Source organism: Diorhabda sublineata, chromosome X, assembly GCF_026230105.1.
Source record: "Diorhabda sublineata isolate icDioSubl1.1 chromosome X, icDioSubl1.1, whole genome shotgun sequence".
NCBI lineage: Eukaryota > Metazoa > Arthropoda > Insecta > Coleoptera > Chrysomelidae > Diorhabda > Diorhabda sublineata.
In genome coordinates, this window is record NC_079485.1 from 36851752 (window position 1) to 36868309 (window position 16558).

At 29.3% G+C, this 16558-nt stretch overlaps 1 protein-coding gene across 1 annotated transcript in view; it reads right to left on the reverse strand.

Moving 5' to 3' along the window:
- Nucleotides 1-8261, reverse strand: part of LOC130451085 (uncharacterized) — a 34374-nt gene extending 26113 nt beyond the window's left edge. Inside the window, exons 1-4 of the mRNA XM_056789881.1 lie at nt 8112-8261; nt 2698-3009; nt 1463-1595; nt 1050-1210 (exon numbers count right to left, since the gene is read on the reverse strand). Coding sequence (XP_056645859.1) covers nt 1050-1210; nt 1463-1595; nt 2698-3009; nt 8112-8184 — 679 coding nt within the window. The 5' untranslated portion in view covers nt 8185-8261. The remainder of the gene's footprint in view (nt 1-1049; nt 1211-1462; nt 1596-2697; nt 3010-8111) is intronic.
- Nucleotides 8262-16558: the final 8297 nt, after the last annotated feature.

The following is a 16558-nucleotide window of genomic DNA, read 5'->3' on the forward strand; positions in this document are numbered from 1 at the left end:
TTATGCTTTTTTTTATTTATACAGTTACTTTGAAGATATCATAGCTTTTAATACTTCATTTGTTGAATCTCAGAAATAATATCAAAGAAATGAAATTTCATGAAATTAAATAATTATATGTTCGAAATGACCGCCTTATAATGATACAATTTGGAAATTTCTCTGGTGTCAATATTGTGCATTCTGTCGCAACTCGAAAAGAGCTGCAGGTAGAGTGACGTATATTTTTGATATGTGTTTTGTATTTTGTTATTTATTTTGAGATGATTTGGCCGGCCACTCAATTGGACCCCCACTGCCAATCCTAAATATAAATAAAAAGTATCTTCAGTTATTCTGCGGATATGCGGATATGCAATGCGGATATGCAATGTTGTATAAAAGCTACTTTTTGAAGTATGTGTCGTTCGACCACACTTGACGTGTCCTTTTAAACTCCGAAAAATTCTTGTTTTTTAAGTATCTGACCAGTTAGGAGATTCAAGTTGATATTGGAACACCATGTATGGGCTGAATATGATAGCCGTCGAAAAGCTTTAATGGATTAGGTCTGTTTGTTTAAAACGGTCTTGTATGCTGTGCCTTATTTTTTATCACAAAGCTGGTGTTCTCAAGACTATGCTTCCGCATAGAAAATTACATTTGAGTATAAATAAAAAGGATTTCAATAATGACTTCAAACAGCTTATTACAGAAAAACATGTTTTAACAGCTGCTCATTGCTGTACATCAAATTTGTAAGTTTTATTTCCGATACTTTCTTGACCGTGTTATTGTGATGATATTACTAACTATAAGGCAACATAAATTTATGAAACTTTTAAAAAAGAATATTCATATTAAATACAAAACTATAATATCACTTGTATCTCAAGGCAGAATTATATATTATAACATCACACAACTCTTGAAAGCATGAATGTATCAAATTATTTAATCGTTGAAGTTAATCGAAAACATATCTGTATTTGATACTGAGCTCATTCTCCAATTTAGTTGTTCTATAATACTGACAGGAAAACAGGTATAGGTACGCAACTTATACTTACGGTTATTTGGTTTCTTCGATAGTGTTAGTATTGCTATATCATTAGTGAATTGTACATCGCTAAAGTTCTCATGCCGTTTAACACTTGTTATTGATATATCTTCGGGAGTAGCTCCATCCGTTTCGTCAAAAATAATATATTCACCTACCCTAGCCAAGTATCTAAAAATGTTTAAACTATAGAAATATACATCCTTCGATGCAATGTAATGCCTTTTTCTAATAATTCATTTAATAGGTTTGTACTATGAACTTAATATAAAAATGTAACATTGTACGCACGCTATTGACACGTTATCAATAAAATTCATTATAATCCGTCGTGCATTATTTAAGAGGAATATGAACCATTCGCCATTATCAGAATCAAATTATTTATTCTTTCTAAAAAGCGTCATAGGAAAAAAAACTTACAAATCTGGCGTACAGCAATGAGCAGCTGTTAAAACATGTTTTTCCGTAATAAGTGTACCTCCACAACGCCATTTAGGGATAATTGGATTTTTCACGTTTCGGTATCCCAAAATAACCATAAAGGGAAATTCGTCTGAAACAAATATAATATAAATATGCAGCGAAGTGGCCTTAAAATATTAGATTGATAGATTTTACGAAGGTAGCTTGTATTCTATTCAACTGCAACCATTTCAGACTGAATCTTTTATGTAATTTCTCACCAGTGACAAATAATTTAATAATTTTCCATTTCCATATATTTATATGGTAGAGAATACCCTTGAAGTTTCGACCTAATTTCGGTCTTCATAAATAAACTCCTCAATATATCACTTTCACATGAATATCAAAATAATATCTGTTTACACACACACACACACTTGCGCGTGAGAAAGCCCGTCCCTCTAAGCATCCACCCCCGGATAAATCCACGAGTGGGTGCGAAGAAGGACATTCCACCACCCCCTGTCATTTCGACAGGTCCTCATCCTCTTTCGCGTCGCAGTTTCGCGCGTAGACTCCTTCCTCTCCCCTTAGTTCTATGGGAGATTCTGGGATGTCTTTTTTTTTGTTAAGAGATTAGCCTGTTGGCTATACTCTCTTGGCTTCTATATCTGCTTAAACCATACTAAAAAGTTTTTATACTTAGTTGTCAAATAACAAAAAAAAGCAGCCGTTAATTGAAATTATTCACATTTACATGAAAATTTACAAAATAGAAGTATCAATTTTATTTAAATTGCTTAGGTCTTTTTTATCATTGATAGTTTATGTGTGCCAATGTGCCAATAATTTTTTATAACTAAATGTATGTTTTGTTTGGTTTATGCAGTCTCATTTTATTTTATTGATGATTTTTTCTCACGCTCTATCAGCCAAATTAATAATGTGGGATAGGATGACATGAATTTAAGTTTAAATATTTTGGGAACCGAATTGATTTTGTATTACTATTCTTAATTTGATAAAACGAGACATCAAGAAAATTAATTTCATTATATTGTTTAATCTCGATAGTGAAGTTTGTTATAATAAGAATCTAATGCTTAACTCATATTTCCAATTTTATATTTTGATACAGCACACTTAAATGAAAAACAATGGATTGTGTGAAAAAAATTATAATGAAATATTATATGCACATAAATCCAAAAACAATTTTAATTATGAATTGTTTTAATAAATGAACTTACTTAAAGCTGCAGGTACGCCTCCAACAACTCTGGGGTTCGTTACATTACTTAAACCACATGTAGGTTTAGTTGGTAACTTTGGGTTATTCTGATCATTATTCATAATGTTCCTGTCACCTACAATAACTTTATCTAGTTGAGGACAACACACCATCGGATCATTTCCGTCGAATCCACATGTAGAACCTCGCAGATACTCTACTGTCTGAGGATCTGTTTGATGTGTAACAAGTAAATGAATCATATAGGGACATTTCTTAATGTTAATACATGTACCAGATTCCTTTTTCGGAGTATAACACGTCGATACATCTGAAAATAATAAGAAATCATTTCGGTATATATAATTTTTCCTTTAATGTTATTACACACCAATCCCATAGTCACGTGCGCTGTGTTGTTAAAGAGTTATTAATGTATTATATTTAACACGTAACTGAATTGTATGGAACGGAATACTTTCAATTTAAACAATCACTATCCACACTAAGGATGGTGAAACAGCTCGTCAAGCTGTCGTCGTTCCTGTCCTAGTACTTTAGAAGAAGGGCCTACATCTGCATTTAATATAATAAATGTAGTTTCTACTGCTGGGAATGATTTCAAAATGCCAGTCTGCAACAATCTAGGTATAGGTCTCCACAATGGTACACATTTCTCAAGCTAATTAAAATTCGATTTGCTAGAAAACTCAACCAGAACTGTATACATTTCCTTCTGGACAAAGGAACTTAAAGCTCCAAAAGCTATGACAAGCCGAAATTTCTTCGCTATGCTATTCAGAATTAAAATAAGTTGCCTTTTATATATAGTTTGCTATTTTTGTGAATAAAATTTCTAATAATTTGTAACTCATTTAATAAAAAATTGAGAATTTATACTATTTTCATTTTTAAGGCAAAAATAGCACGTTTTAGGTACGATTTTAATTAGGCTAGAAAAATCATGCCAAACTTACGAGACTTTCCAAGGTGATGATTTCGCAGATAGTTTTTAGTATAACAATCTTAATAGTTTTTCGAAACCGACAGTCATTTTAAATTAATACTACGGTTTACGCTACCACTACACAACACTCACAAACATACCATTTGATACGCGTTTCGATAACCAAGATATTGCCTTCAGTGGCCGAAGTGGTGATGTAAACAATGTGATAAGTATTTATTACGTATTACACAGATCTGAATAGATTTGAAACTTCATGACGAATGTCTCTAAACCATAACATAATTTTTCTTCACAGTAGACATTCATAAAATGGAGTACACATTTATAAAAACAAGCTCGACATTTTTTCTGTCAAGTAATTCATTCCAAATTACTCTCAAATTATTGTAGAAAATAATCTTGCGAATTAATTGATTTTTAACTACATTTATCACTAAAAAAGCTGAAGGAAAAATTAGATTTGTTCCTTCCAACCGAAAATTACAATTTTTTATCAAGTTCCAATAAACTCATGAATTTTTAGGATGTCCAGATATCAAGGTTTTATTGGTACGAACACCAACTCTAGAATGAAAAATATGATACTATAAAATACACGCAAATAGAAAATTTCAGTAGGCTACTACGTAAATCGTATTCTGGCATATGATTTACAACTAGAAAGAATAGTCAATAGTGTTGAAACTTTTCCGAGAAATTTCATAATTATCACGCAATACAATTTTTATGATAAGCTCATTGTTAAATCACTCACATAAAGAGAAAACTTAATCAATTCCAGTAGCGTGTAAATATGGTTAATAAAGCATAGCCATAAATTCTAAAGTGACAAATATTGATTGATTGAATGATAAAATTTTTTTATGAAAAAATTAAAATTTATTATTAACTTTTTAGAAGCAAATAACTCAATAACCGATTTAGTTACACGAATCAAAGAAGAGTATCTTTTTTTGGTAGAATTTAACGCTTTTTAATATTTCTTTATTTTAGTTGTAAGTTTAGCCCAAAAAAAGTTTACTTTCATTTAAGTAACACAAACAAGTGTAACTAGCGCCCTCTATTAGCAATGTTAAATTAGAGTGCAAATTATGATTCCTCATGCCAAATAAACGTAAAATTGTCAATTTTCAAAGAGAAATTGTGAAAACATAAAAAATTATTGCGAAAATCAAAATTTAAATTCAAACTTTGAACTCGGAAACTAGCAATATTTGCATAAGGCATGTTGAGCAGAATAATCATATTTTGAGGTCTAGAATTTACAGTTCAGAGGTTGGACATTGTTAATGAATCACCCTGTATATATATATATATATATATATATATATATATAAATGTGAATTGTAAAGAAGTCTTTGGCAGCTATATTATGCGCGGTTTCTTATTTGGAACGTGGCAATGAAACACTAAAGTGGACTAACTTCGATGTATTTTCCGAGCTTTCGGATACTTCTGTATTCATAGTTTAGGAAATAATTAATTAAGATTTTCATTGGTTTTGAATTTAATAATTTCATAATTTTTCTTCGTTTTTACATCAAATATGTGGCAGTCATCAAACAAATTATTCGCAGAAATATTTTGATATTATTAAAGTTTGTAAAAATTTTTAAACTCATATTATACAAAATTCAATATTCAAATTGACGTTGATAGAAATATTGTTTAATTGAAATATTGATTCTGGTTACTATAGGAGTTTTCATTAATTTTTGATTGGTTAGATTATGAATGACGTTAATTTTTTATAGGTTAGATAAAGATAAGTTTTAGCGGATGATGTTTAACATTGATTGGTAAATTTATGGATAACATTAAATTTCAATAGGTGGGGTCGTTATGAATGTAGTTGAATATTCATTGGCTAGAATATAAATGACAATAAATTTTATAGATTAGGTCGTTATAAGTGAAGTTGAAATTAATAGGTTAGGTGAGATTAGTTGGTTGTTAATGGCGTTGAATTTTCGTAGAATGTGTTTTTCCGAAATCTAAACGATATGCATAAATTACACTTTATTTATGTTTATTTAAATTAGTTTACTTGCTTGATCATTTTGGGCAATATATGTTATTTCTAGAAATAAACATTTTTTGTAGTTTTTTTCAGTTGTTAAAACTTTGGCAGATTCATAATTCATATTGTGTCCTCCGTGATAGACATGAGTCGCTATTGAACATCTATGAGGATATAATCTGCTATCACTGTTGTGAGAAGTTATCCGACTGATCAGTGACCTTTTCAACTGACCAATGTACTTTTTGTCACAATTTAAACAAGGTATTTCATATACTATGTTAGGCAATTTATTGATTGGTGTTTTATCTTTTACTTTAGTAAAAATAGATTGAATATTAATTGTTTGACTGTGTGCTATTTCAATATTGTGTTGTTTTCAAGATTCCAGAGAGTTTGGGAGTAACTGATTTTACATGATAAAAGTGTATAAATATATGAAAAAGAAATGTTAGAAATGACGTTCGAAAATGATGATTCAATGTTCGTGTCAATGTCAAATGAATTATACAAAATTCGTTTCAAAAGATATGTAGGATAAGAGTTTTGATAAAAAAGTTTGTAAAGTATTTTAATGTTTTTTTCATGAAAAATTGGATCAGAAATTTTTAGGACTCTATTTTTCATCTGTTTGATTAAATTAATTTTAGTGTTACGTGGGTGATATGAATGATAATTTATATATCTTCCAGAACTTATTGGTTTCCTATACCAGTCAATTAAAATGTTATTATTTTCGTTTCTTATTAATTTAGGAACAAGAAAAGGTAACGATTTTTCAGTATTGTCCTTTTCTATAGTAAATTGTATACAGGGATCGAAACTATTGAAGTAAAATAATAAATTATCAATTTCATTATATGGAAGGGATAAAATTATATCATCTACATACTTTTTCATGAAGAATAATTTGAAGGGTGAAACAGATATAACAAAGGTCCAAAAAGTCCAAGATATAATCCATTACATATATATATATATATATATATATATATATATATATATATATATATATATATATATATATATATATAAATCCTATGCAGGCTATTTTAAAAAATATGTTAATAGGTTATGTTGAAGTTACGGATAACCCTGTATACTTCTGATCAAATAATTATTTTTTTCAATAGTTTTTTGTTAAGTTAAGTTACTTCATTTGAACATTGAATGGAAATTGGTTTCATATTGATAAAATTGATGATAAAACACGTCTTGACAATATATTATCCATCTTTCTTAGCTATCCCTTTTCTGAAATTTTTCTACGTTAATTCAAATTTTCATTTTATGTTTCAGTTATTGCAAAATCATAAAATATTACACGAATGACTTATCAATGGAATAGTTTTTAAATTGGCAATCATAAAAGAATGTCACAGTCTATTTAAATCATATGTCCGAATTTTTCAATAATGTTACAAAATAAGTAATACTAGTATCTACAAAAATATTTATATTTATAAGACTGAATGACCTGTAGAAAACGATCTTTTCTCTTATGACGATAAGATATGAGGCTAAAAAATGATAAATATGCTGGTCAATTCTTCATATAATAATACTGCTAATAAATTAATATTATTAGAGGTTATACTGGATTAATTCATCAAAACATATTGAATGCACCCTCCAATATTAATAAAGTATATTTTCAAACAAAAAGTATAAACAGTGCAGTATAATATAAAGATTTACAATTTGTTTTTCTGAAAGGTGTTGGGGTTCTGTTGGGGTTTGTGTTAAAAATATTTCTTCATTAAAAATGATAATCAATATTGATATAGTTTTAAAAAATTGATTATATTATATACTGAACGGTCAGCATATAAAGTATATTTTCCAAGCAAAAAGTTTGAACAGTGCGGAGTAGGCTTGAGGACATTTAATAAAAAATATACGCATTAATTTTTTAAATAGTGTTATTTTGAAAAGGCATTAAAAATATACAATAACTACAGAATAAATATTTTCAACCCAAGTAAAGTTATAAATTCCATGACACAATACTGATTTGTTGAAATTTCTTGACTAAATTTGAATTTTTTTGCACAGCAAATAATTTTTGATCGGATTGTCATCGGCCTATCTGATTATAGTTCCACAATGTATATAAAAATAAAGTGAACTGTTCGGTTGTTGACACTTTTCAGACCATACCGAAGTATCGATTCACTTTATCAAACTTTTTATTTAAAAGATTCCAAGGTTAATGTCCATAAAGCAAAAATATTACAGGCCTTGGCACTGATTAGGCCTAACACTCAACAAACTGTCTGCCTGTTAAAAATCTATTTGCAAAGATCACGTTTCATTTTCCTTTTTATATTCAATATTGTTTATATTTATGAATTATTGTGTTTATTCATAGGTCTAAAAATAATTCTCATCTAACTAATCGAATTAACTTAATTAAATAAAAAACTACTTTTACGTTTCTTACCTTGTCCATGAACGCATGTAACTAATAAACTAGTGAATAAAAAAAAACAGAAAATTAGCACAAACTTAAACATACCCGCAAATAAAAGTTATCGCACATTTGAAACTGAGACTGTCGGTATGATTATAAAATGGTCAATCGCAAGAATTACATATTTATACCGACAGCTCGGGACTTGCCCGATGGTTTAGTCTAAACTGAAAATTAATATTTCACAATTACATTAATTTTTATAGTGGGAAAAGTGTATATTTCATTTACATCATTCTACGTTTTGTATACGAAATCTAATAAAACCCAATATCAATGTATGGTGAAACAATGCAAAACTTATCACTATGTCTTTAAGTGTTAGTATTTGAGTTATATAGTCGATTATATGATCAAAATGATTAAATTCACCTTGTAAGTACATTGGTTAATCATGAAACTTTACGTTGTTACTATATCAATGATGTTTTCAATCTATTTTATGTATTTAAAAACCGTATCTTCTTTATCACTTCTTATTAGAATGTTTATGTGTAATTTCTTCAATTTATTATTTCTTCGACCTTTGATATATTAATGCTTCTAAATGTTCTTGATTTTAGGTCTCTTCTGTTTTAAAATTAGTTGTTAAAACAGAAGCGACCTAAAATCGAGAATATATAGAAGCATTATATATGTAATTATATATAAATTCCATATTTGTCAGTGGTTTTTCTCTTTTATTATAAGTTTATCTTGTTTAACAGTCAGTTATGACATCAAACAGCGAACTTGTCAATATTTCCGAACAGCTCTAATTTCAGCATTGCTACATAATTATTTGTTCTCAAACATGAACTGTCACTTTCCTTTATTCAAACTTGATCATTTAGTCTTAAGACAATTTTTCAGCCATTATTATTTTTCATGAGCGTACATATTTTTTTTCAAGCTTCATATAGAGAAGTATATTATCCGAGAATTTCTTTCTTTATGCTTTTTACTCGAGCTCGATAATATCTTTATAACCTCTTGCATCATCATAATGATGGTTCTTTCCTATTATACAAATCATTTTTCAGTTTAACATCTTCTTGGCTTATCTTCTCTAGTTAATAGGCTCTTTCTATTTGTCCACTATATTCTTACTCGGTAGTATTTTTTGATTACACTTACATTCTGATACGGCCTTTATCCACTTCGGCATTCTATCCTTCAGAATTTTCCAATTCTTCAATTTGGAAAAATATATTAGGTTGTTACTTTGAATAAACTGCAATCCTTGATTCATTCTACAGTATTAACCCCACGCTACCCGTATAGAGATATTTTTTCTCTGAAAAAAATCTGGTTTACAAATATGTTTTTCTTAAACTTCAAAGTAAGAGCGAGCTTTTTCAGAAGTGGACTTTTTGTCTAGTGCTATTTTATTAGGAAAAAAGGGAGCCTACGAAAGTCAAACCTTACCAACTTCATTACATTACAAGAGATATCCTTTATAAATATGAAGCTCCTATTCTACTGTTTTATGTTCCATGTGAGTTGCTTAACAATATTAGCTCATAGGCTGCTGTTTAAGAAGTATTATAATATACTAGGTTGATGGTTGAAAAGCTCGCTTAGATATATTGAAAATCAAATTAAATACCCACCATGGTTTCTTTCTCACTCCAAATGTAAATGGTTTCAAAGAATATTCTGCGCAGAAACTACAGATTTCGATGACCTTAGCGTAGATTATTTGAGTTAGAAGACATTACTGAGTACTTGGCATAACATAAGTTTGTGCTGAAGTAACCTAGCGGTATTTAATAATTTAAGAGTGTTAATTCGTTAAATTGTTATCAACGTATTACAGAACATAGATTGTCAAAAATTCAGTTCTAATAAAATCGTTACCAAACATTTCGACAAAACGAATTAGCAGCAATATTGATTGCATAAGACTACGAGTACCGGGTAACGTTGTTAGTGACTTGAAAATAAAAAAGCTAATGAGCAAAACATAGAGGGGATTAAGTAAACTGTGCATTGGAAAACTTAAAAAATAATGGAAAGCGAAAGAAACCGTGTTTTATGATCCATTAGTACATTTACCATTTTTTAAGCATGTGAATTATGTTCAATTCCTATATAAATTTTCATTTCTGTGCCTTATTTGATTGTTTTATCATTAATATTGGATTGTATTCCGCGATAATTTTATATGAATTGGAATGATAAAATTAATATACCATTTAAGATTACACCTTGCCTCAGTTGATTACTTAATCAGACGTGCGTAATATTTTTAATATTTGGCTATAGAAAATAAAGATCATTTTCAAAAAGTACTTGAAATACGGTTTTTTGAAGGAATAATATGCACATCGAAAGCTTCTAGTGTAAAAATCTAACAATTTTATTGTTTCTAAAACTATCATTCTCATTTTTCGAATATATTGACATACTTTTTTTTCTAATGGAATATGTTTAATCTAGTAACCTTCGTACCTGTTAACACGATATTTTTCCTCTAGATGGTCCGCTTCTGTCTTTAATTTTGCGTTGTATAATCAATCCGGTTACGTGTGAATTGCTTTTATTTCAATTATAAATTTATTTTTAGAATTTGAAAAAGTACTTGATCCTACAACTCTTTCCATAATCAGTTATAGACTCATAGGGCTATTTCAAGCACTCCGGTATCGAGAAAGTACTAGGAATTCATAATTCAGAAAGTCTGTTTGGATGAATTATCGATATTATTTTTATATTTTTAATGTTCTTATATTACAAGGATTTTGAGCGTCATCTGTCGTTTGGTTACAGTGAATCATTTCATCAATTCCTCTAAAGAATGTTTGATAATAGATAAAAATATCTAACAAAGATTCTGTCCAAAGTTAAGAATGCTAGTATAATGTGGTATAAAAAACATCGTTTTACTGACATTTTACTATAACTTATTGACGTTTTTTTTGTGTTGCATACTCACACAATTATCTATTTAATTCTAAAAAGGAAACAAAGGAAACATTATGTACAAATTAATATAGTCTGCACTGGTATTTACAAGCCATCACAGTAATCAAAATCATAGGAAGTGTACATTCACACTACTCTTCAAGATATAAAAGATTTTTTCATAATTTTACTTTTACTTTTATAACTTTTATTTCGTACGTTAGTTTTTCCATGGTTTATCATATGTATATATTTATAGTTTTATGTTCTCTTAATTCAGTTGTATAATAAATTATAAGCTAAGAAAACTAGTGAAACAACCCGTCAGTTGATCAAATGTACTCACTGGTATAGAAAGAACTCTGCCATAAAGAATAGGACGGTCTACCTAACTTTTTAGTAAAATGTAAACAAATAACATAATAATAAGTAATGTGGTTTATTTCATGTACAATTTACTTTTTTCATACTGTAGTGTAAAGTCGACTTTACAGTACTAATTTGAGTCCGGAAAATGGCACTTTACGCTAACCTTGTACTTTACAGTGCTCTTAAATTCTCCCAATCCCAATATTTCCAAAAATTTACTGTGTCTGCCTTTGTTTTCAATGTTACCTTAGTGACTTTTGTTCATTTTTATTTTTTTAAATAATACGAGAATAATCAAAGGAGCTATTTATCAGTAAATTTCTCAAATATGACATTTCGTATTTTAATATAATTTTCCTTTTTACTTAAAACCGAAAACAGTATGAAAAACAAGATATTATGGTATACGTCCGTGAAGTTATTATTACGGTACTTGATTAAATATTCTTGACTCGGCTCCTTCGTCGCCTCGTCCATAAACGTCTATCTCGTACCGTACCAAATCACTTCTAGGACTTATAACGTAAATAACAATAACTGGACTCAATATTACCGTTATTTTTGTGAAAATGTGACCAAGATGAAAGCTTCCTTAGGATGGCTACACGCTTGCTGTAATTTGTGACGTCACGAAATTTCATTGTGTGCGCTTAATTAAAGTAGACCTTCCTATTCCTTGTGCAAGAGCCTTGCTGGTATACTAGGGCAGAAAGGATATGATTACGATCGGGTCTTCCGGTCACTTCGTTCAGGGTCTAGACAATGAACCGAATTACTTTCCTAACATCGTATCGGTTATTCCGATCTTGATCCGATATAAATATCAAATTGCAACTTCTTGACCAACGGATGTATATTATTTATTATATACAAGCTAAGTAATGAATAGCGTAGTACAAATCTGCCCTACCTTTAAAATAATAATCATCAATGAACAAGGCTCTTCTACCATAAGTCTGTAGAGTTTGATGGCGGTTGTTATTTTAACTTTAATTACATGAGTGTTCTACAGAATTATGTGTATTCAATACCTATTCCACTTTAAAATTTATAAATAGCATCCTTTTGATCACACGCTCTGACATTTAACAATTTTGTTTACCATAGACGAGATCTTCCATTTAAAATTTTTACAATAATTCGACCTCAACGAAAATGAGCCATGCTTGATTATCATCATTAACGTAAATAGTAAGAATAACAATATCATATAGTAATGAAATTTGCACCTGACCCAACCAATTTTATCCAAATCAAATGTAAAACAATTATTCCATTCCACAGGAACTTATTTTAACCAAAACAGCTTTGATTCCTATATGTATGTATTTTATTAGTTCATCAACATTAGTGGCATGAAATTTGAGGTCTTTGAGGAACAGAAATACATTATCATATGGCCTGAAACCGTTCAACGGCAATAGATAATAACAAAAACGTGTTTAGATTCTTATTATTGAACTGAAGATAGAATAATTAATACCATATATTTGCATAAAACCCTTCGCAGCAAGTCTCTCTTTATAAAAATATTGATTGAATTCATATCAAATCATATGGTAGACAAAACCAAACTGCAAACATTAGTTTTCTTAATATATTCAAATTATTCACAAATAGCAATAGAGGAATTTGTCGCATTACGAAATGTACAAATTACAAATATCATAATCATATTTTTAAAACATGAAGCTAATTTTATAATCCTGTAGATATGAAGGTAATTCACGATTTCATTTAGGTCTAAAATAGACACATCAGTATTATCTCAGAAATGTCTACTTGCAATAACTTGTAAATTTGAAAAAAGGTTTTGATGGAAAACGATTGGATACAAAGAATGGATGTGAAAGCAGGTATTTTGATAAACCGAAAGATTCTTCTTTGGGTGGTTTGCAAAAATTGTGAGCTCGCTGGATAAAGTATTGAGAGATTTTTTAGAGTGACATAACTTTTTTCATAGCAAAGTTACATCACCTTTATATAAATTATTTTCAATAAAGCCTCTCGTAATAATCATTATAAACTACAGTTACCTCATTATTTCCAAAAATCACAAATCTCACGATCATATCACAAAATTTTGTAATTCTAGTACTAAGAATTGAATTTTTAATTTTGTCGTTATTCAGGTATTAAAAATACATTTCTCATTTCACTAGTTATACCGTCATTAGTAATAATAATAAATTTACTTGATAACAAGTGTTGACTATTTTCTGCTTTATCCAATTTGTAAATCAATTAAAAATTGTTTACAATTAATCATATGCGCATTATAACCAGAATTGATTAAAACAGAAATCACATACACATACAACTTACCGAATTTGATAACGTTCTTGAAGTGGCCTTCAAGTTTGCCAAGAAAATTCGTTATCTGTTACTTCTATAGAGATATAGATAGTGAGCTGCCCTAAATAGTTTGGAGTTTTTAAATGATTACTAAAATAACTAAATGTATTTTTTAATTTATAGCTTTTGTTTTTCTATGACCTGGTTTCTCACAATAAAACATTTATCTATTCCTAAATACTATATTAATTATTCAAATGCTTTTTAGCAATTATTAGTCCCCATAAACAAACAAAATGAATCATTATATATGTCTCATTATAATAAATCGGAAAGGATTTTAGGAATTATTTACGAACCGAATATCAAAGTGGTTCTAAACTGTAGTGAAGAGGAATTTTTAGGTACACCTTTAGAAATAAAAAAAATCCATTGCTCGTAGAATCCAAAAACAAGAAAAGGTGTTTACAAAAATTAACACTATATATCATAGGTGGGGGACTTGCGGCCTCCACGAGGTTCTTGTGCGGCTCTTTGCCACAGTACAAAAAGGTAGAGTTCGTATTCTGACATGACGTTAGAATACTAGTCTGAAACGGATCCTAGCACGCATGAGCGAGGCTCTGGCCACACTCAATGTTAATTTTTTAAACAGTTTTCAGCGCCCCCAAGTTGCATTAAGAATGAACTAAACGAAAAAAGCCGGCTTATCTGTGTGTGTGCTTTTTCTTTTTTCTTATTTTTTTTCTTTTTTCTTTTTTTATTTAGAAGGAATGTTGGGAATTAAGAAATTGTAGAATTTTCAGGTAAGTGAAAAATTATTTATTGGAGATTTCAGAATTGCCGTATTGCCGAAATGTTGGTTTTATATCCAAATAAATAATTTTTCACTCCACAATGTTTATGTAATTTACATATATATATAAAGAAACGAAAAATGTTCTACTATATATGAATATATATATATATATATATATATATATATATATATACATATCATCTCTGTGGACTTTCTACTCCATGCTAAGAGCCACACTCAACATAAATAATGGAATCAATATAAAGAGTTGTTATTTAAAACTATGGGCGTTTCTCGTACGTCCATCAATCAGAGTAACATGTAGCTGAGAAGGCAAAAACTTGATAATTTCATTAACAAAGCTCCAGATGAGAAATATCTGGCGTCAGAGGTAGTAGATCTAACAATAATTTAATTGTTTCTATCATCTAGCAATTAGATAACTTATTTCTAGTCACTTAAATAATGCATTTCAGGTGAAGTGCAAATTCAGAAGATCATGAATCCTTTTTATACTCAATGAATCAAATACAAAAAATTGTCAGAATATTTACTGTAACGGAAAATATTTCAATTTTCGTCCTACCAATATATCGCAAACGATTTATGATTGAAATTTCAAAATGGAAAATATTACTTACAAAGAATTGGTATTATAAATTTGGACTATAATATATATACAGGGCATAAATTTATTCGTAGATGCTAGAAGAAATATAATTGCACTGGAACGCCATTGCAATTGGCAATCAACTACTGCGGCTGAAGGATGCTTTAATGATTCCGAAAAGAATAAGGTAGATACTGCCATTAAAATTTATAACTCTATAATACCCAAACCAGTTGGTACAGTTAATCTTACTTAGTTAACTACCTAACCACCACCCTCCAACCTTTTTTCTTTTCAAATATTATTTTCACGCTATTTCTAACCCATAAAAGAGTTTTTCGCTATTTCTATTTCTGCTATTTCTTCGTGGCAATCTGCGTCGCATTTGACGACATTTGGCAAATGCGACACACCAAATTCATGGACATTGTAGTTTTAAGGCCAGACTGTTGATTTCTGTATTCAAATTTTAATTTTGGCTCATAAGAAACTTTTAATTAGGTCACTTTTTTGATAGGAGCAACCGAATAAAAGGGTTTAAGTGGTTTTTCGGCAAACCAAAGCGACTTATATCCATATAAGAGGTACCATTCAATTTACAATAAATTTTTCGCGCACACCGATTTTTTTTTTCGTAGGAATATTTTCGTGAATCGTGTCCATATGTCCAGTCATAATCTTTGAAACTCATATGCTTTATTCTAAAAAAATTAAAAACATTGCAATTTTTTTCATATTGCTAGTAATCTCGATACTGAATTTTCTTTATCGACTTTCTTGTTTTTACAATTCATGAGGATTAAAGAAAATAATACGTTCATAAAGTATACACAAACATTTAAAATGAAGAAACTGGAATTTATACGGATAACTTTTGAAAAGCTAGAGCTAAAAGTAAAAAAATTTTTTTTTCCCGTAAGCCGGCACGAACCCATAGGTAATTATTAAAGAGAAGTAAACTATAAGCCTTACATGTAGAGGTAGATTTCTGAGCGATTTTATTTATGAATGTTTCAAATTTTTCTTGTTTTTAATTAAAAAAAAAAAAAACTTCAAGAACCTATGAAAATTGAAGCTGCATACATTTAAATCATAATAATGAAGTTAAATTATCTTAATAAAGATGATCAAAATAGTTACAGTACTTTTTTTAAAAAAGGACAATGTTCCATAGAAGGTCGTTATAATCTTTAGTGGAAATTTTTAATGAAGATGGACAATGATAATAGAAATTAAGAACAGTTTAACCAAAAAATATGGGGAAATTCAAAATTTCAGATATTGGTCCTATCTTCACCAATAGGTTCGCCCCACTGTGCAATAGTACAAGGTCCAGTGATCACTCCAATGGTCTTCTAGATTAACTCTTTCGTAAATTTTATTATCTTTTCTCTTCATTGATACTTTGTATATACTGCAAACTTGACCAGATATTCTGATGTTTCGCTCAGATTCCTG